This window comes from Geotrypetes seraphini, chromosome 6, assembly GCF_902459505.1.
Source record: "Geotrypetes seraphini chromosome 6, aGeoSer1.1, whole genome shotgun sequence".
NCBI lineage: Eukaryota > Metazoa > Chordata > Amphibia > Gymnophiona > Dermophiidae > Geotrypetes > Geotrypetes seraphini.
This window is the reverse complement of record NC_047089.1, coordinates 239,271,758-239,294,586: the sequence shown is the minus strand read 5'-3', so window position 1 is coordinate 239,294,586 and position 22,829 is coordinate 239,271,758. Positions and strand designations below refer to the sequence as shown.

At 45.8% G+C, this 22,829-nt stretch overlaps 1 protein-coding gene across 2 annotated transcripts in view; it reads left to right on the top strand.

Annotated features, from left to right (window-relative positions):
* The window catches only part of SMS (spermine synthase), a 127,377-nt gene that overhangs the window by 35,598 nt on the left and 68,950 nt on the right, over positions 1-22,829 (top strand). For both annotated transcript variants that reach the window (XM_033948760.1, XM_033948761.1), the window contains exon 3: positions 22,574-22,661. In XM_033948760.1, coding sequence (XP_033804651.1) covers positions 22,574-22,661 — 88 coding nt within the window. The remainder of the gene's footprint in view (positions 1-22,573; positions 22,662-22,829) is intronic.

Genomic DNA, 22,829 nt, shown 5'->3' with positions numbered 1-22,829 from the left:
GAGCGATACAGGGGCATTATAACATCCTTAGTCTTGTTAACTCTTGAAGGTGCTTGCCATTTCAGTAAGTATTTGGGTCTTTATTATGGAGCACTTTCACAGTTAGAATTGGCAGCCAGTAAAACATAAAAAGGTACAGATGAAACGCTCTCCTTTTTCTTCACTCCAGTTAACCTGTAATTTATATAAAGCTGAATGTTATTTAGAGCAGTTTTTTCAGTTTGGTCCTGGAGTACCCCCTTGCCAATCAGGTTTTCAGGATATCCACAAAGAATATGCATAAATTTGTATGCAAATTTCTTTTCATGCATATTCATTGTGGATATCCTGAAAACCTGACTGGCAAGGGGGTACTCCAGGACCAAATTGAGAAACACTGTTCTAGATAACTTGTAATTTATATAAACCTCTGGCCAACATTCCTACAAGAAAAACTATTGCAGTAGTCTAAGATACTGATGATTTATGCTTATATGACTGAATACAATGCTCCCATCATCTAAATGTGGTTTGAGTTCCTTTACCAGACACAATAGCCCAATTGACTTTGGCTGCTTGAAGCGGATTGTAGCTCCCCATGGTCTGATAATTCTCCTAGATTTTTAATTGCTTTCTGAATAGCTATTACCACCAATTTAGCTTGCCAAAATATAGCAATCCCATTTTAAATACATTGTGCTTCATTGTGGCTGTTAAGAGCTGCCATTTCATCGAGGGGCGTATTCTGTGCAGCCTTTTCATCACGGGACAAGTTCAGCACAGCTTATGCTGGATTGAGGTGGACTGCTGATTGGGGGGGTGTAGGGGGCATTGCCATGCGCCACATCCTAGATTGAGGTGGAGTGCTGATGGCAGGGTGTGGGCTGCACTGAATTTGTCCTGTGATGAAAGGGCCAAGTTGAACTGGTAGCTCTTAAATCGGCTGCGATGAATCGTCCTAAACCAGTGGTCTCAAATAGAGAATGACACGGGGACCGTTTACCGCGGGTCAACGCAGTAAATCCACAGGAATGGAGACATTTGCAACTGGTTTACCGCAGGAATGGGGACAAGTCCTTTCACCGCCCCACGGGAATAGGGATAAGACCTTTTACCGCCCCGTGGTAGCGGTGAAAAGTCATACACCTGTGGTAAAAAAGATTGCGCCCGTGTCAGACTCGGCATCTTCTCCCCAGCTCCTCTTACACCTATTATATCTTCAGGAGCCAGCCATGCCACAATGAAGACAGAAGGAACCTAAAACCAAAGCCTGAGACCAATGTGATTTGAAGAATAAAATTACCAGACAACAAAAAGAAAAAAAATAAATTTATTTTATATTTTGTGATTAGAATATTTCAGATTTGAAATATGTATCCTGCTAGAGCTGATATTAGACATAACTGGGGACCGCAAAGTCCAGACTGTGCTTCTTTAGCTTCCAGCTGGCTTAGGGCTCTCTCTGAACAGGGTGCAGTTGCCCTAGTTGCACTCCTCTAACATTATTCTTGCCATGTGTAACTAAAGTATTCTGTTAGCTTGATTTTTCTATGTAGCATTCTGTAGTAATTTGGTTTGTTCAGTTTTCACAATAGTGAAGGGGATATTTGTGAAAGGGAGGGGAGATGAGTTTTGTTGAACCTTGCTCTGTTTTATTTGTATTTATAAAATGACAATTGTCAGAGGAGAAGCTTCCGCTCACACACACACGACTGCAGGGCAGCACAGGCAGGCTTTGCTGACATCAGTTTCTTTTCTAAAGCACTGCGAAGGTAAAAGGGAGTGAGGGAGGGAGATAGATTTGGCCAGAGGTAGGAAGAGAGGGAAGAGGCCACGTGCGTGATCGATGACCGCATACCTTCCATCCCTTAAGTTTTTTAAAGTTTTTTTACGGGGCAGTGACGGGGACAGAATTTTTTCCCTGTGTCATTCTCTAGTCTCAAACTCACCCTTTTGCAGGGCCACATTTTGGATTTGTAGGTATTTGGAGGGCCTCAGAAAAAATAGTTAATGCCTTATTAAAGAAATGACAATTTTGCATGAGGTAAAACTCTTTATAGTTAATAAATCTTTCCTTTTGGATAAGTCTTAATAATAATATTGTTATTTATAGCTAAAGAGACATATGATCAAGAAACTGTTTCATTTTACTTTTGTAATTATGATAAATGTACCTAGGGTCTCAAAATAGTACCTGACAGGCTGCGATTTTGAGACCACTGTCCTAGATCCGTGTGTGTGTGTACTCTGCGTTTACGTACATGTTTTATAAATGTGCATACCTCATAACTAACCTCCACTCAGCTCTTAAAAAAGCCTATGTTCAAGTCACGTAAAAGAAGGCCTATGCTTTCAGTTTGTACTTTTTCATGCATTTGTGGTCACACAATTTAATAAAAGAAATTTCAGTTAACATGTATATATAGAGAAAAAGCCGTTTTCTACATGTAAAATGGGCTTTATATGTGGAAAAGTCCTTTATAAAACTTCTCCATATGCACATAAGCAGTGAGAACTGCATTTTGTATAAGGATGTAAACAAAGCTTTCCTGTTTACCAAAACCCAAGATGTGTGCTCCCCTTTTTTTTGTCTAAGTATTAAAGCACTGTATTTGACACCTCTGCCAAGTTGTTTAAATCTGTGATTGATAATAACAAAAAAAAATATCAAATTGAAGTACTTTTACTAATTATATTGCCAATGCAGGCTAAGGCAAAGTAGCTGTTTAGTCAGCCTTGCAAAAGGCAAATATTTTCCCACACACACTGTTAGTGATCCCTGCGTTCTAAATATGGCACTCAGAATTGTGCATGCAAATATGGGCGTGTGCCCCAGAAATTATTTTTCCCAGAGAGTGTATTTGATTCCTGGAATGCCTTCCCGAGGGAGGTGGTGGAGACGAAAACGGTGATGGAGTTCAAAAAGGCATGGGATGAACATGGAGGATCTCTAATTAGAAAATGAATGGAATAAAAAACAAAAACATAAATAGAAACATGATGGCAGATAAAGGCCAAATGGGCCATCCAGTCTGCCCATCCGCAGTAACCATTATCTCTACATCTCTCTGAGATCCCACGTGCCGAAACATAGAATATGACGGCAGAAAAGGGCTGTAGCCCATCAAGTCTGCCCAGGTCGAAGGTCCTTTAAGAAAGAAGATATCGTCTTCCACCTCGATGCGGCCCGTGATATATTTAAAAGTCTCAATCATGTCCCCCCTCTCTCTACGTTCCTCGAGCGAGTATAGCTGCAGTTTATTCAGTCTTTCCTCATATGGGAGGTTCTTGAGTCCCGAGAATATCCTGGTGGTCATTCGCTGAACCGACTCGATTCTCCGCACATCTTTTTGATAATGTGGTCTCCAGAATTGAACACAATATTCAAGATGAGGTCTCACCATGGATCTGTATAGGGGCATTATGACTTCGGGCCTCCGGCTGGCGAAACCTCTACGGTTGCATCCCACCATTTGTCTAGCCTTGGATGCAGCTTTCTCCACCTGCTTGGCAGTTTTCATGTCTTCACTAATGATTACTCCCAAATCACGTTCTGCCCTAGTCCTAGCTAAGGTCTCACCATTTAGAGTGTAAGTTCTGCATGGGTTTCTGCTGCCAAGGTGCATGACCTTACCTTTTTTAGCATTGTAGCCTAGCTACCAAGTCGAGGACCAATGTTCCAATAAGAGCAGGTCCTGTTCCATACTGTCGGGCAAGGTGCTGTTATCTACTATGTTGCATAGTTTGACATCGTTGGCAAATAGTGTTATTTTACCTTGAAGCCCTTGAGTCAGGTCTCTTATGTATATGTTGAAAAGGATCGGTCCCAAGACCGAGCCCTGTGGCACTCCACTGGTCACCTCCGATGTATTGGAGGGGGTACCGTTAACCACTACCCTCTGGAGTCTACCGCTTAACCAGTCATTGACCCATGTCGTCAATGTCGCTCCCAATCCCATCGAAGTCATCTTGCTCAACAGTCTGCGGTGCGGGACGCTATCAAAAGCTTTGCTGAAGTCCAAGTACACGACGTCCAGAGACTTCCACATATCCAGTTTCCTTGTAACCCAGTCAAAGAAGCTGATCAGATTGGATTGACAGGACCTTCCCTTTGTGAATCCATGCTGGTGGGGATCCTGTAGATTCTCCTCGGTCAGGATCGTATCTAATTCATGTCTAATAAGTCTTTCCATGAGTTTGCTCACTATTGAGGTGAGACTCACCGGTCTGTAATTCGCAGCCTCTGTTCTGCAACCTTTTTTGTGCAATGGAATGACGTTAGCTGTTTTCCAGTCCTTGGGGACTTTTCCGGTACTCAGGGAAAGACTGAACAGCACGGATAGCGGTTCTGCCAGGTCATCACACAACTCCCTAAGAATCCTGGGGTGTAGATTGTCCGGTCCCATGGCTTTGTTCACCTTGAGTTTTGATAGTTCGCCATGGACGCTGCTGGGTGTAAACTTGAAATTTTGAAACGGGTCTTCCGAGGTTTGCCTTGCCTGCAGTTGTGGACCGGTCCCCGGCGCCTCACAGGTAAAGACTGAGCAAAAGTATTCATTTAGTAGTTTGGCTTTATCAGAATCCGTTGTTTTCCTGAGGCTTACTATCCCATCTGTGTTTCGTTTCCTGTCACTAATGTATCTGAAGAAGGATTTATCCCCTTTTTTAATGTTTTTCGCTAGATGTTCTTCTGTTTGAATCTTGGCCTCTCTGACTGCCGCTTTGACTGCTTTAGACCTGGTCAGATAGTCTTCTTTTGCCACCCTGTTTCCTGTATGCTTGTAGGAAATAAAAGCTTTTTTCTTTTCCTTAACAAGATCCGAGATCTCTGCAGAAAACCACTGGGGCTTGTTCTTCCTCCGTCGTTTGCTTACTGTTTTTGTATAGCAGTTTGTTGCCTCATGCAAGGTGCATTTCAGGATTGACCATATAGCCTCTACATTATTGGTTTCAGCTTGGTTTTGTAGCGCCTGATGGACAAAGTCTCCCATGCGTTTAAAGTCAGTTCCCCGAAAGTCGAGGATCTTTGTTGCTGTGTTTGATCTAGTGAAGCCTAGCTTGATGTTGAGCCATACCATATTGTGGTCGCTGGAGGCTAGCGTATCATTCCGTTGGTGAGTATCAGGTCCAGTGTCGCCTGATCTCTAGTGGGCTCCAGCACCATTTGTTTGAGTCACGCCCCTTTTATGGAGGTTAAAAGCCTTCTGCTGCCGCTGGTAGTAGCGGAAAGTGTCTTCCAATCAGCATCGGGCATATTGAAGTCCCCTAGCAGTACCGTGTCCCTGCGTAAAGTGATGTTCTCAATATCTTTGATTAGTTCCATATCCCTGTCTTCCTGCTGTTTTGGGGGCCTGTATACCACACCCAGTTACAAGCATTTATCCCAGGACAAGCAGGCAGCATATTCTTGACTGATGGGTGACGGCACCGACGGAGCCCCGGTACAGACAATTTTAGAGTGATTGCACTCTAAGAACTTGGAAAGTTCTAGCAGGCCGCACCGCGCACGCGCGAGTGCCTTCCCGCCCGACAGAGGCGCGCGGTCCCCAGTTTCTTAGTTTCCGCGGAGCTAAGAAGACGCGTCTCTTTCAACGGCTGTTGAAAGATTTTTTTTTGTAATCGCCTTCCCGCTCGCGTAAACCCTTCTGGAAATAAAGTTTCCTTTATTTCTTTTCTTTTCTTTATTTTATTTAAAAAAAAAAAAAAACTTTGTTTTTTGATTCCTTTCGGTTCGCCCCGGCGGGGCCTGTTGCCATCATCGAGGCCTCGGCCTTCGATTTGGCAGAAGCCGTTTTCACTTTCATGCCCTCCCAACCCGGGTTCAAGAAGTGCCAGCGGTGTGCGAGGCCCATTTCTCTTACCGACCCGCACAATTGGTGCTTACAGTGCCTGGGTCCTGACCATCGGGCGTCTACCTGCACCCGCTGTGCCTCTCTAAAAAAGAGAACTTTAAAAAACCGCCAAATCCAACAGCGGATATTATTTGGTACCGAGATGTCGGATTCGGCGGCACCGGTCCCGACTTCGGCCCCGACGCAGTCAGCACCTACCTCATCGACACCGCGGCGGCGTCGCATCCCTCAGGTAAGCCAGCTAAGAAGCCTTCCCCGCTGGAGCGCCCTCCGGTCTCAATGGCAGCGAGTCCAATCCTGCCAACCTCGAGGCGCCAGCGGAAGCGCTCCGCTCCGATTGAGGTCAGCCCCTCGACCTTGGGTTCCTCTTTGGAGTGTAGAGCGGCACCAAAGGTACCGCAGAAAAAAAAAGCGGTACCGGTTCCTTTGCTGGACGAGCGCATTGCCGCCGTCCAGCAGGTGCAGCTCAAGGAGCAATTACAGCAGCTCCTCCCTGCTCTATTGACACCGAGCCTTCCAGTCCCGGTCCGGTCTGAGCCACCGGTACCGGCAGTGGAGCAGCCTCTTTTATCGGCATCCACTTTGTCGGTACCGGTGCATACGGCTTCTTCGGTATCCATGCCGATCTTAGCGCCGGAACCGAGGTCCTTACACCAGGCCGTGCAAACTTCTGCACCGACACACCCTATAACATCTCCTGGTACTGTTTCACAGAGGTCTGGTAAGTCGACTCACAAAACTCGACACCTAGAACCCTCCACACCGGAGTCACGGGACCGCAGCTTTCAAGTGAGGGACCCTGATCTGTGGGGTGATTCAGAGGAGCCTTTCCTCTCTGAGGGAGAGTGTTCGTCAGGGGACGAGGATCCTTCTGGTTTAGATCCGTCCTCCAAACCTGATGCAACTTCTTTCACCTCTTTTCTTAAAGAGATGTGTGACTCTCTCTCTATTCCCTTGGAGGCTGAATCTAAAAAATCCAAGGCATTTCTCGATGCACTGGACTTTGACCAGCCTCCAAGGGAATTCCTAAAATTGCCTCTCCATGATATTTTGCGAGAAACTTTCTACAAAAATCTAGAGACGCCCTTGACCATCCCAGGAGCTCCTCGCACACTGGACTCCTTATATAAGGTCATACCTATTCCAGGTTTTGACAAACCGCAACTCCCTCATGAATCTTTATTAGTGGAATCCACTTTAAAGAAATCTACGGGGGCTAGTGTGTACGCCTCTGTCCCTCCTGGCAGAGAGGGTAAAGCCATGGATAAGTTTGGCAAGAGGTTATATCAGAATGCGATGCTTGCTAATAGATCAGGGAACTATGCTTTCCATTTTTCTTTCTACCTTAAGCATCTCATTCAGAATTTGTCATCTTTTGAAAAATACCTCCCTGACCGTAAAAGATCTGCCTTTCGCCAAACTTCTTCATCGCTCTTACAACTCCGTAAGTTCATGGTCAGATCGATCTATGACACCTTTGAGCTGACCTCTCGGGCCACGGCTATGTTGGTGGCCATGCGTCGACTGGCCTGGCTCAGAGTTTCAGAACTTGATGTCAATCATCAGGATCGACTGGCTAATGCACCTTGCCTGGGGGATGAGCTGTTTGGAGAATCCATAGACTCCACTACACAAAAGCTCTCAGCTCATGAGACTAGGTGGGATACTCTTCTCAAAACAAAAAAGAAGACCCCACCTACCAGGCCCTTTCGTCAGCAATCGGCATACCAACGTCGATTTGTGGCTCGTCCTTTACCACCGGCACCTCAACAACCCAGGCGTCAGAGGCAACAGCAGAGGCAAAACAATAGACCGGCACAGCAGCAACAACAGGTGAAGCCTCCTCCTCCACAAAAATCTTCACAACCCTTTTGACTTGGTTCTCCAGGACATAGCCAGTATCCCTCCATCTGCCCATCTTCAGCTGCCTATAGGAGGACGCCTTACTCATTTCATAAGCCGTTGGGAAACCATCAACTCGGATCAGTGGGTCCTCAACATCATCCGCCACGGCTACTCTCTCAACTTTCAGACTCTTCCTGCCCAAGGTCTACCAAAAGAGTCTGCTTTGAACACTCCTCAGTCTTCTCTCCTTCTTCAAGAGGTTCAATCCCTCCTCCTTCTGAACGCCATAGAGGAAGTTCCTCTAGATCAAAAGGGGCAGGGATTCTACTCCTGTTATTTTCTAGTTCCCAAAAAAACAGGAGATCTCAGACCCATTCTAGATCTTCGCGATCTCAACAAATGCTTGGTCAAAGAAATTCAGAATGCTTTCTCTGGCCACTCTTTACCCTCTTCTCAATCAAGGCGACTGGCTATGTTCCCTCGATCTCAAAGAAGCATATACTCACATACCGGTCAATCTGGCCTCCAGACAGTACCTACGCTTCATGATCAATCGTTGTCATTACCAGTACAAGGTGCTTCCCTTCGGTCTTGCCTCCTCTCCAAGAGTGTTTACCAAATGTCTGATTGTGGTGGCTGCCTTTCTACCACCTTCAGGTGTTTCCTTACCTGGACGATTGGTTGATAAAGGCCAATTCATCTCAGACAGTACTCCAGGCCACCAACCAGACCATCCTGTTTCTGCGATTTCTGGGGTTCGAGATCAATCTACCCAAATCTCATCTCATCCCCACTCAGAGACTTCAATTCATTGGAGCTGTCTTGGACACAGTCCTCATGAGAGCGTTCCTGCCGTCCAGCCGTCTTCAAACTCTTCAATCTCTATGTCAGCAGGTGCTTCCACAACGTTCCATCTCTGCCAAGCAAATGATGATACTCTTGGGTCACATGGCCTCCACAGTTCATGTCACACCCTTCGCACGTCTTCACCTGCGCACTCCTCAATGGACCCTAGCTACCCAGTGGTCCCAAGCGATGGATCCTTGCTCACGTCACATATCTGTGACATCATCTCTTCGTCAGTCTCTACAATGGTGGTTGATATCCTCAAATCTCTCCAGAGGTCTTCTGTTCCATCTACCTCCTCATCAACTTATCATTACCACCGACGCCTCCCCTTATGCCTGGGGAGCTCATTTGAACGAGTTCCAAACTCAAGGACTTTGGTCAGCCCAGGAAATGAAGCATCACATCAATTTCCTGGAACTCAGAGCGATGTTTTATGCCCTCAAGGCCTTCCAACATCTTCTCTTTCCTCAAGTCCTCCTGCTGTGCACAGACAATCAAGTTGCGATGTACTACATCAACAAGCAGGGTGGGACAGGCTCTCGCCTCTTGTGCCAAGAAGCCCAGAAGATTTGGGCTTGGTCCACAGATCACCATCTATTCCTGAAAGCTATCTACATTCAGGGAGAACAGAATTCCTTGGCGGACAAGCTCAGCAGAATTCTCCAGCCTCACGAGTGGACACTCGATCCTTTAACTCTGCAGTCCATCTTCGCTCAGTGGGGCACTCCTCAGATAGACCTCTTTGCAGCTCCTCACAATCACCAGCTGCCCCTATTCTGCTCCAGACTCTACTCTCCTCACCGTCTGGCAGCGGATGCATTTCTCCTCGATTGGTCCAATCTGTTCCTGTATGCTTTCCCTCCTCTGCCTCTCATGTTAAGAACTTTGTTCAAGCTCAAGAGGGAGCGAGCCACCATGATTCTGATTGCTCCACGGTGGCCCAGGCAACATTGGTTCTCCCTTCTACTTCAACTCAGTTCCAGGGAACCCTTTCTTCTTCCACTGTTTCCTTCGCTGCTTACACAACATCAGGAGACCCTTCTACATCCCAACCTCCAGTCTCTGCACATGACAGCTTGGTATCTCTCGGGCTGACTTCGACTGATACTCTTTTGTCTCAGCCCGTTCGCTCCATTCTGGACGCATCCAGGAAACCGGCCACTCTACAATGTTACCATCAGAAGTGGACTCGATTTTCTTCCTGGTGTCTTCTTCATCATTTTGATCCCACTTCCCTCGCAGTGGAGACGTTGTTGGATTATCTTCTTTCTTTGTCTGACTCTGGCCTCAAGTCTACTTCTATCAGAGTCCACCTCAGTGCTATTGCTGCTTTTCATGAGCCAGTTCATGGAAAACTCCTCTCAGCTCATCCCTTGGTGTCCAGATTCATGCGGGGTCTTTTCAATGTGAAACCACCTCTTAAAGCCCCTCCTGTTATCTGGGATCTCAATGTGGTTCTTTCTGCCTTAATGAAGCCTCCATTTGAACCTTTGGCTACCGCTCCTTTCAAGTTTCTCACTTGGAAAGTACTTTTCCTTATTGCTCTTACCTCTGCCAGGAGGGTCAGTGAGCTACATGCACTAGTTGCAGATCCACCTTTTACTGTCTTTCATCATGACAAGGTGGTTCTGCGTACACATCCAAAGTTTCTCCCTAAGGTTGTCTCTGAATTCCATCTCAACCAATCTATTGTTCTGCCTGTCTTCTTTCCGAAACCTCACTCGCATTCTGGAGAACAGGCTCTGCATACTTTGGACTGTAAGCGGGCTCTAGCTTACTATTTAGAGCACAGGTGTCAAAGTCGGTCCTCGAGGGCCAGAATCCAGTCGGGTTTTCAGGATTTCCCCAATGAATCTGCATGAGATCTATGTGCATGCACTGCTTTCAATGCATATTCATTGGGGAAATCCAGAAAACCCGACTGGATTCCGGCCCTCGAGGAGGGACTTTGACACCCCTGATTTAGAGCGTACTAAGCCCCACAGATCATCTCCCAACTCTTTCTGTCCTTTGATCCGAATAAATTAGGACGTCCTGTTACTAAACGTACGTTGTCAAATTGGCTTGCAGTGTGCATTTCATTTTGTTATGCTCAGTCCGGACTGACACTGGAAGGTTCTGTTAGAGTTAGAGCTATGGCAGCATCTGTGGCTTTCCTCCGTTCCACTCCTATTGAGGAAATCTGCAAGGCTGCTACTTGGTCCTCAGTTCATACTTTTACATCTCACTATTGTCTGGATGCATTCTCCAGACGGGATGGACACTTCGGCCAATCTGTTTTGCAAAATTTGTTTTCCTAATGGCCAACCTTCCCTCCATCCCTCTTTTTGCTAGCTTGGAGGTCACCCATCAGTCAAGAATATGCTGCCTGCTTGTCCTGGGATAAAGCACAGTTACTTACCGTAACAGGTGTTATCCAGGGACAGCAGGCAGATATTCTTGCGTCCCACCCACTTCCCCGGGTTGGCTTCTTAGCTGGCTTATCCTAACTGGGGACCGCGCGCGCGTGCGCGGTGCGGCCTGCTAGAACTTTCCAAGTTCTTAGAGTGCAATCACTCTAAAATTGTCCGTACCGGGGCTCCGTCGGTGCCGTCACCCATCAGTCAAGAATATCTGCCTGCTGTTCTCTAAGTGGGATCTAAGACCTCCCTGGCTGTAAGGCCACTGCTGAAACCATTAGGCCACTCCTCCACTCCTATGCATTCACATGTTTAAGGCATGATAATAAACTAAATGCACATCCCTAACTACATTCCTTTCTATTTACCTCAAGAAATAGAGCGTTTACTCATATCTTTCTATTCTTCCCTTTCAGAAAGCAGTTAATAAAGCAAGCTGAGCATGGATAAAAAGTGTATAAAGTAATGCAATTATTTTAATACATGAACTGCAGGGGGCATTTCAAGGTAGATTCTAGCACTTTAGTTTTTAAACAGCAGTAAGTAACTGTGCTTTTTCGTTTCCTCTGGCCAGGTTCACCCAGAGTGATTCCCCGGTGTAGTTGACATCTGTGATTCTGGTGACTTTGATGTTATCTCTAGTGTATAGTGCTACCCCACCCCCTATTCTGCCCTCTCTGTCCCGACGAAGTAAGTTGTATCCTGGTATAGCCTTGTCCCACTCATGTGAGTCTGTGAACCAAGTCTCAGATATCGCTATTACATCGAGGTCAGCGTTCGTTATCTCTGTCTCTAATTCTAGAATTTTATTGCCTAAGCTGTGTGCATTAACATACATAGCCCTCCATACTTTGTTTGCTAAGACCCTGTGTAGAATTTCCCGCCTGAGTTTGAGTGGCTTTTATATGATTGTTTTTACTGTGTGAACTTACCTCTCCTGGAAAATTACTTACTGCGCTGGTACATGAGTGGGTACCCTCCCCCAACTTACCTAGTTTAAAGCCCTTCAAAGTAGGTGGGCTAGTCGATGTCCGAAGACGTTCTTGCCTCTCCTGGTCAGGTGGAGTCCATCTGGTCCCTGCAGTCCCTTTAGTGCCTCTCCATGGTCCAGGAAGCCGAAGTTCATGTCCCTGCACCATTCATGTACCCACTCGTTCGTCCTCTGGATACGCTTCTCCCTGGCTCTTCCCTTGTCTCTTACAGGGAGGATCGAGGAGAAGACCACCTGCGCTCCCATCTGCCTCAGCTTCTCATCCAGGGCTCCAAAGTCCTTAGATATGTTCTCTGGGGTGTTCCTGGCAGTGTCGTTCGTTCCAACGTGAATAAGGAGCATGTGGAAGTAGTCCTCGGGCTTGATGAGTCGATCCAGGCAGGCGGTTACATCTCGGATCTTGGCCCCTGGCAGGCAACAAACCTCTCTCGACTGCATATCCGGTCTGCAGATTGGTCCCTCGGTGCCCCTCTGCAGGGAGTCCCCAATGACTACTACTCTGTGCTTCTTTGAGGGGAGCTGATCAGTTGTCTCTGGAACTGGGACTGTGACGGTTGACCTCCTGTGCCTCACTCACGGGTCCTTCCTGTAGTATCTGGAATCTGTTCCTCAAGGTTATTAGTGGGGTTGATGTAGGGCTGCCCTGTGTGCAAGAGAAGGAGACAGGAGAAGAAAAAGAAGAAGGTCTTCCGTGTTTTCTTGTGGAGGAGGTTACCAGCTGCCAGGAGTCAGCGTCCCCATCCTCCTCCTGCACCCCAGTCGTTGGTGCCAAAGTTATAGGTTTGGTCGGTTTGGGCGTCTCGAGGATGATCTTGCCTGGCTCCTGCTCGGTGATCTGGGACAGCTCCTGGATGACCTCGTTGATGAAGGCCTCGTCCTCCCTGATGCTCCTCAAGCGCTTCACCTCCTCTCTTAGGCTCGTCAGCTCTCGCAAGATGTCTCCGTCTAGCTGGTCTATCTCGTCCGTCTGTGTGGAGGCTGTAGTTGTCTGCTTGGGGATGGGGAGGGCCTCGGTCTGTACAGAGACCTCTGCCTTTTGTCCTAGTTCTCCCTCTGTCTGTTTCCCGTTTTTGGCAAGATAGATCACGATGGGCGGCACCTCACGAGCTGGAAAGTAGGGCCAATGCACAGCAGATCTTTTGCAGTCTGAGCCCTGAACATAGTAAGGATGCTTCAGGAGCAAGTATGCATATTTTATACCGCTTTCATATCCTCTTGAGTGCAGGTCTTGTCTTCTCCACCCCCCACCCCACCCGAGATACGCACCTTAGTGGAACTTGGCAAGTAAAATAATAATAATTTATTTTCTTACATACCGCCCAACCAGAAGTTCCGGGAGGTTCACAGCAAGAGAACTGAGACATATCAGTGAAGACACAAAATACAGTAGAATTCAGTGGAATACAATACAATGCAATGCAATATAATACAATGTAAAATCATCACATAAATTTACCAAACAAGTAGGTTTTCATCGATTTTTCTGAACTCATAGTAAGTTTGGGATTGGGCAATTAGAGAACACATCCAAGAGTTCATTTTCCCTGCTTGGAAAGCCAGAGTTTTGTCTAGAAAACTTTTAAAACGCAAGCCTTTCAGAGAGGGGTGCATAAACATGCCCAAGTTTCTTCTGTTCTTATTTGATATGAATAATTTTAGTTGGGTGGATAAGTATAGTATGATGGTAGTAGCCAGAAGAGTGCTTTATAACAAATGCAGTCAAATTTAAAAATAACTCTAGCTTCGAAAGGGAGCCAATGAAGTTGCACGTAAAAAGGGCTTACATGGTCAAACTTCTTTAATCGAAAGATCAGATGTACAGCCGCATTTTGAACCAGGTGAAGTCTTAGCAATATTTTCTTGGTTGACTCTAATTATGTGATATTGCAATAGTCTTAAGGTAGATAGGATGGTGGATTGAACTAGTATCCTAAAGGACACCATGTCAAAATATTTTTTTATGGTTCTTATGTTCCATAAAATAGTGAATCATCTAAGGTGAAACTGTCAGTTCACCCTTTCAACCTTGTATCCAAAGGAAAGTGTAACGTTTGTTTTCAAACCCTCAGAGACACCACCAGAAGATCACATCATCATATCCTCTGGCTTTACGCACCTGATCCTCATCGGGTCAATATATAGTGTGTGTGCTTCTCTAATTTTTGTCTATTTTTGACTTTTTTTAATTTTAGTTTATTCTAAAACAATAAATAGTATTAAAGAGTATTGTTATGTACTTAGCTTCACTGGTGGTTGTTGGTTAGCAAGGGATTAAAGAGCCAACATGTTTCACCCGTGGAGGGGGTTTCTTCAGGGCTACCATCCCTGCAATAAGAAATCCTCACTTTAATCGGAGAAACGCCAAGTAATATACTTCAACATCATGCACACTATAATAAATAGCCATACATGCCTACCTTTTTAATACCAATTCTTTTTCCACGATATGACCACCTAATTTAAGTCTTTTAACATGGCCGCGGCGTGGTACAGATCTCCCTTATATCACCCTAAACCCGGAAGTGAGATGTAAAGGGGAGGGGCTAATCGCCCGATCCCTTGCATCACCCTAGACCTAAGGGATACTTTTTCAAGTAATAATCAATATTTACCTCTCCCAGTAACATTGGTGGGGGGAATATCATAAGGCTCCCAGTGAGAATCACAGGAGGGATGACCATTCTAATTCAAGATTTAACCCATGGGGAACCACAGTGTCTAGGCGATATATCCACCTTTGCTCCAGATAATTTAATTTAGCCTCCAAATCTCCCTCCATTCCTTGGGTGTTCAGGGTTTCCAGCACCCTCCACCTAATATGGGTGACCTCATGTTTCTTGGACTGCCAGTGATGGACCAGGGGAGCTGTCAGATTACCCGTAACGATTCTGGATTTATGTTCGTTAAGTCTCAAATGTATCGCGCGTTTGGTGCGGCCCACGTATACCAGAGGGCAAGGGCAGACAATAATATATATAACCCAAGTACTTTTGCAAGATGTCTGCATTCTAGCTTGGATCACTTTCCCCGTACGTGGGTCACACCAATCACTACCCACTATGGCTTTATCACACCATTGGTATTGATGACAGGGCGCATGGGTACCCCGAGGTTTTTGGATAGGTGTGCTTCGTTTCAATAACTGACCTATGGTAGTGCCTTTTGTGTATGTGAATAGGGGCAGATCAACCAAACCCCTAAGTTCCTTCAGTATAGGCCAATGTTGTTTAATAATTCTAACCATGGTCATTACTACGTCCGAATAAGGCAATACACATACCAAGTTAACCCCCTCCCTGACTTGTTGGATTTCCCTATCAGAATGTTCTAATAAAAGATCTCGGTGAGAGAAGCGAGCTCTCACATATGCTTGATGAATGCACTTTTCTGGGTACCCTCGGTTCCGGAACCTCTGGCTAATGTCTTTTGCCACCCTCTGAAATTCAGTGAGGTTGGAGCACACCCTTCTAGCCCTCAGGAACTGGCTTATAGGCAGGCTGGTTTTGAGTCTATAGGGGTGGAAGCTGGCAAAATGTAACAGATTATTCCTCGCCACTGGTTTTCTATATAGGGTGGTTTCAAAAGTATCACCCACCCTATTTATAGTGATATCCAAAAATTCCATGTGTGAACTATTATGAACGGCTGTAAATTGTAAATTTTTATCCACAGTATTAATCCACTGAATGAAGCTGTATAATTCCTTCTCAGATCCAGTCCACAAAATGAATATATCATCCAAAAACCTGAGCCATAATCTTATATTGGCATTATAATACGTTGATGGATAAATGAACTGTTCCTCGAAATGTCCCACATATAAAGTGGCCACCGAAGGGGCAAAAGTAGACCCCATTGCCACACCTTGGGTTTGTTTGTAATAGATGTTATCATATGTAAAATAATTTTCCTCGGTGACCCATCTAGCCAAAGACATTAAAAAGTCCGTAGAAATTCTTTGTGGCTCTTGTCTCGCTTCCAACACATCCTTAATAATATCCAAAGCCCCATTTTGGGGGATCTTCGTATAGAGAGACACTATATCCATCGTAACCATCCAACAATTGGAGGGGAGATGGGTCACTTCTCCAAGCTTTTTCAAGAAGTGAGAGGAATCTTTGAGATATGAACGAACCTGTGTGGCTGCTCGTTTGAGGAAAATGTCCAAAAACTTTGAGAGTGGCTCCAGTATACTGTCTCTCGTATTGACTATGGGTCTCCCCGGTGGGTGCTGGAGATTTTTATGTATCTTCGGGACAAATCGAATGTTAGGTGTTCTAGGGAATTTTTTTAACAAAAATTTATATTAATTTTTGGTGATAATTTTTTCCTCATAAGCTTTGGTAACATAATCAAAGATCTTTTTGGCTAGATCGTCCCCCGGATCCTTACTCAAAGGGGTATATGAAACCGTATCCCCCAATTGTCCCACTGCTTCATTTTCATAGCAGCGGCGGTCCTGGACCACAATAGCCCCTCCCTTGTCAGCTTGTTGTATTATAATATCATTGCGCATAGCCAATTCCTTTATAGCTGAATATTGAGAGTATGTTAAATTATATCTAAGGGAATTGGTATTATACCCTTTTTCATACTTAGTAATGTCTTTCAATATCAGATCTCGGAACGTGGCTATCGCTGGATCTATTGGAGGGGGAGGGACCCAGGTGGATCTAGCTCTACAAATTGATTGATCTATAGAGGTGGAAGAGATGTCATTGCCTTCACCTTCTTCTAAATCACATTGAAAAAATATTTTAATCTGGATCAGACGAATGAATTTATGCAGCGCAATTTTTAATTTGAAGAAATCTAGTTTCTCTTTTACTACGAACCCTAAACCTAGCTGCAATACTTGTTGTTGGATAGGTGTCAGGGGATATGGGGAGATGTTAACTACTAAAGGTGTTATTTGGGTCTGTTGGTCCCCCCTGTCTTGCTGGATCCCCGACCCCGGGTCCTGGGACGTAAGTTTTTTGGAGCTGGTCTTGTCTCTTCATTTGGTCCAGGTCTAGATGCATCCGTGGACTCCCCACTCGATCCCTCCATTTCATCTGAGGTAGCTTCAAAGGCAACTCTTCTTTTAGTGGGTGGCACGGTTTGTTTCTTGTTCCATGAGTAGACCCTTCCCATCTGATAATCCTTTTCATCCCTACGAAGTTTCTTAATTTTCGTTTGTCGTATAGAATCCCTAACCTTATCCATTGATTCCTCAAGTTCTTTTTTCTTCTTGTCAAACTCATCAGTCGGATATTTAGTCTGTAACTCCTGTTGTATATCGACCAATTTTACCTTCAAATCTTGCTCGACTTCGATCGTACTCTCCACCAACAGGATCATGAGATCGCGTGAACAGCGATTTAATATACTTGTCCATTTATCCATGAAAGATTTGTTTGAAGACATAACCTTGGGTTCTTTTATAACCCTTAGGCCTCTAGGGATCATAGATTTCTTGAGGTATTGCACAAGTGTGCTGCTATGGAGTTCAGCTCTAATCAGTCGTTTAGTTATCGTCTCCCATTCCGTCCATGATGTCTCACTGGGAAGCTCTTCCCCCCCGTCTAGGAGTGCGGGTCTGGACAAGATAAACTTGAATTGTTCGTCCGAATACCCTCCAAATTCAATATCTTCTTCTGAAGCCATTAAGCTTAATCAATTGATATATCTGGCTAGTATACAGGTTTGTTATTTTTACAAGGCAATATCACTAAATCATCTAAGGTGAAACTGTCAGTTCACCCTTTCAACCTTGTATCCAAAGGAAAGTGTAACGTTTGTTTTCAAACCCTCAGAGACGCCACCAGAAGATCACATCATCATATCCTCTGGCTTTACGCACCTGATCCTCATCGGGTCAATATATAGTGTGTGTGCTTCTCTAATTTTTGTCTATTTTTGACTTTTTTTAATTTTAGTTTATTCTAAAACAATAAATAGTATTAAAGAGTATTGTTATGTACTTAGCTTCACTGGTGGTTGTTGGTTAGCAAGGGATTAAAGAGCCAACATGTTTCACCCGTGGGGGGGGCGGAACTACTCTCGCCGCTTCCTAATGTGAGCCGGGAACAGCAGCACCCTCACCTTACCTCGGATGCCGAGTTTTCCGGCTTTCTTTTTCGGCCAGCCACACGCTTTCAGGGAGCAGCACATGCGCGCATGCTCTGTTGTTCAATCTTCTCCTCTGACGCAACTCCAGCAGCTGCGCGTGCACAGCTTTTTGAGATCGTGCCGGGAGCCAGACCCGCTGATGCACAGCAGCAGTGAATATTGTGCAGACAAACTAACCTGCTGGTACAGCCGAAGAGGGAGGAAGGAAAACTGTTGAATTTCTTGGGGGAAAGATGAGGAGTTCTGGCCAGCAGGGGAGGGAAAGCTGGACAGTACGGGGGAGGAGCAGTAAGGAAGGCAAGAGATCACTGCCCTCTCCAGCCAAAATTTTCCTTTTCAGAGGGACCCCGACATGGCAGCCATTCTCACAAACTGCCTGCGGCTGCCCCGAAGTTTTCCCTCTGCTGCAACTTCCCGTTTCTGATAGGGCAGATCGCCGCAAAGGGAAAGCTTCGGGGCAGCTACCGGCAGTTTATGAGAACAGCTGCCATGTCGGGGTCCCTCTGAAAAGGAAAATTTAGGTGTTTAATAAAGAAGTTTGGATCGCAGGGCCCCTTAGATCTATGCTCCCCCCTCTTACGCCAGCCCTGGGACCCTTCTGACAGTTTCGGGCCCTAGGCAAGTGCAGAGCTGCACTCAAGTGGCTAAAGAGCCACATGCGGCTCGCGAGCCGCGGTTTGCCGACCACTGACCTAGGACAACTGGAGGGTCAGGTGATTTGCCTAGAGTCACATGGAGCTGCAGTGGGAACTGACCCAGTTCCCGAAGTTCTTAGCCTCCTGCAGATCGTGCGGCTGGGTGAGGGAGAAGGCTGGCAGGCTCTGCATGTGAGGTGAGGTGGAGGGAGGGAAATGTAGGGCTGCAGAACGAATTATTTTGTTTTACAGGTATTCTTATGGGACAACAGGGCTGCAGAACGAATTATTTTGTTTTACATGTATTCTTATGGGAAAACGCGTTTCACACAACGAACGTTTCACATAACAAACTTGCTCCTGGAACGGATTAAGTTCGTTGTGTGAGGCACCACTGTATGTAACAAAAACATTTGTAATACTGAAATATCTCCTTTTTAGTTTTTGCCCACTGATTTTATATAAGTTATGACAGCACTTTTTCCTGTATGAATAGTGACTGAATATTGTCACTCCTGTTTAGTAAACGCTGGTGAGCGCTGGATAGCAGCACTGAAAATATATGGATGTTTAAAACATTGTGGCTGGTGTGTTAGACCAGTGTTTTTCAACCTTTTTTGGGCAAAGGCACACTTGTTTCATGAAAAAAATCACGAGGCACACCACCATTACAAAATGTTAAAAAATTTAACTCTGTGCCTATATTGACTATATATAAAGTAATTCACTTGAGTGCCACCGCCGCCATCGAGAACAGGCCGTCGCCAAGTTCTCCCTGCTTCTCTTCCCCGCGGGGCCGACCAACTCTCGCCACCCGTCGTCAATTCTAACGTCGGAGAGGACGTTCTAGGCCAGCCAGGCAGCGATTGGCTGGCCCAGAACGTCCTCTCCGACGTCAGAATTGACGCGAGTGGCGAGAGTTGGCCGGCCCCATAGGGAAAAGCAGGGAGAACTTGGCGCCGGCCTGTTCCCGATGGCGGCGGTGGCACTCAAGTGGCTAAAGAGCCGCAGTTTGCCGGCCTAGGGACAACACTGGAGGGTGGCCAGCTGTGCACCCCCTTGGGACGTAAACCCGGGGTGGGGCAGACCGCCCCCCCCACCCTGGTATGCCACTATCTGTACCTCACTTCCTCCCTATGACCAAAAATTCTTTCTTCTATTCCCCGTGTACACAACCATCTCTTTCCCTCCCTTCCTCTCTCCAAAGTCCATGCCTTCTGTGTCCAAAAACGCATTCCCTCCCCCACCTCAGCATCTCTTTCCCTCCCTTCCTCTCTCCCAAGTCCATTTCTTCTGTGTCCAAAAACCCATTCCCTCCCCCACCTCAGCATCTCTTTCCCTCCCTTCCTCTCTCCCAAGTCCATTTCTTCTGTGTCCAAAAACCCATTCCCTCCCCCACCTCAGCATCTCTTTCCCTCCCTTCCTCTGTCCCAAGTCCATTTCTTCTGTGTCCAAAAACGCATTCCCTCCCCCACCTCAGCATCTCTTTCCCTCCCTTCCTCTCTCCCAAGTCCATTTCTTCTGTGTCCAAAAACCCTTTCCCTCCCTTCCTCTCTCCCAAGTTCATGCCTTGTGTCCAAAACGCACTCCCTCCCCCCTTTTGTGTTCCGTGTTTGCCTCCCAGCCTATCTTTGCAACTTTCTCAGCAAAACGAAGCTCAAGCCGCGAGGCTTGTCTTCTGCTTCCTGCCTGCCCTGCCGCGCACAAATAGCCGAACGGAAGTATTCTCCGACGTCAGCGCTGACGTCGGAGGGCAGGCTTTGCTTAAGCCCTCCCTCCGACGTCAGCGCTGACATCGGGGAACGCTTGCGATCGGCTATATGTTAGCTGCAGGGCAGGCAGGAACAGAAGACGAGCCTCGCGGCTGGAGATGTATTGAACTCCGCGGGTCCCCCGTCCAGCTCTCTCCTGTCCACGTGGGGCGGACCGCCCCTCTCCCTAGACTGGTGGTACTGTCCTGATGGCGGCCCTGACCGTACGGCACACCAGGCAACATCTCGCGGCACACTAGTGTGCCGCGGAACAGCGGTTGAAAAACACTGTGTTAGACAAACACTCGCTGTGCTCTTTAGAATATTGACCTTATGGCAGTGATCTCCAGCCTTTTTCATGTAAAGGGCCACAGCATGAATATGAGAGAGCTCTGAGGGCCACCAAAAGATTTCAACCGCACATATGCTACTAATTTTGTTAACCGCATTGACTTGTTTGTTCAGACTGGGTGTTAAAACGTTAAAAAACAATACCAATTTTGATTTTAAAATATATTTTTGAAGTGTTGTAGAAACGCATCTTATTTTGGATTGTCAACAGTAGCAAATTCCATAACTGAGACACCTGAGTAACAACACACTTAAGAGATTGTTTGCGGTTAATATATTAAGTGGATAAGATTGAAATTAACGGAGTTACAGGGTTTAAGGGCTTCAGTGGAGGGCTTTGGGGGGCCTCATGTTGCAGACTACTGTTTTATGGTATTCAGCATTGGTATACACGGGTCATATACAATGAAATCAATTCTGTTTACAATTTCCATCACCTAAATCAATTAAGCTATTCTGTCAGCTTAGTACCTCTTTTAGTTATCAAGCTCCGACTATTTGGAATAAACTTCTTCTCACTGTCAGATCAGAAACTAATTATTTACATAGAAACATGATGGCAGATAAATGTCAAATGGCCCATCCAGTCTGCCTATCCGCAGTAACCATTATCTCTTTCTCTTTCTGAGAGATCCCACGTGCCTAACCCAGGCCCTTTTGAAGTCAAACACAGTCTGTGTCTCCACCATCTCTTCTGGGAGACTGTTCCAAGCATCTACCATCCTTTCCGTAAAAAAGTATTTCCTTAGATTGCTCCGGAGCCTATCACCTCTTAACTCATCCTATGCCCTCTCATTGCAGAGTTTCCTTTCAAATGAAAGAGACTCAACTCGTGTGCATTTACATTACATAGGTACTGTGTTTCCCCGAAAATAAGACAGTGTCATATTAATTTTGAGTCTAAAAAATGCACTAGGGCTTACTTTTGGGGATGTCTTATTTTTTTCATGTCCAAATTTGGTGAAAGTGGGTAATAAAAATATTCAATGTAAATGCTCCACTGTTTTCATGTACAATTATCTCTCCCTTCCTCTCCACCCCAATTCTTCCTGTTTCCTTCCCCCCCCTCCAATGTGCAGCATCTTTCCTCCCCTCTCACCCATCCCCTTGTGCAGCACAACCCCACCGACCCTCCCACCATGAGACTGACATACCTCTTCTCCGAGGCCTCCTAAAGCAGCAGGGGTGGGGGGTTGCTGAATCGACAAGTCCAATTTTTTTTTAGCAAATCAGGCAGCACTAGTGTCAGGGATGGAGTCAGGGAGTGTCGGAGACATTCGGGGAGGGGGGGTGGCTTTGGGGGTCGTTTTTAACTAGGGCTTATGTTAGGAGCATCTTTAAAAATCATGCTAGGGCTTATTTTCAGGATAGGTCTTATTTTCAGGGAAACAGGGTATTTAAATGTCTATCATATCTCCCCTTTCTTCCAAAGTATACAGATTGAGATCTTTAAGTCTGTCCCCATACGCCTTATGATGAAGACCACACACCATTTTAGTAGACTTCCTCTGGACTGACTCCATCCTTTTAATATCTTTTTGAAGATGCGGCCTCCAGAATTGTACACAATATTCTAAATGAGGTCTCACCAAAGTCTTATACAGTTTTATTCAAAAAATTTTGAACTGATTGTTTTTATGATTTTTTTTCAATATTGCCTGTTTAACTGAGTTTGTTTCTGGTCATCTGCTTTATTGTAATCTGCCTGGAACTCATAATGGCTATGGCAGAATATAAAAAAAATCTTTGTAATGTCATGTGTACTGATCTTGTAATTAGTTGGTTGATTTATTTATTTTTAATTTTGTAGTTTTGCTTCCGTGCGAATATACCCTCCCGGATCAGTGCTGGTGGACCTGCAGAGCTATGGGGCTGAAGAAAAGAATGAGGATCATCACGTAGGTACACCATTTTGATGCCCATCGAGCCCGAGGGTGCAACAGTGCTAGATCATCATAGATGTGTCTGAATCTGTATTGCATGCAACAACCTGTGATGGTGACTGTTGTGCAGAAAGTATTCTCTTAAATGATACAACTGATGACAATGTCAAAAGAGGGGGGAGC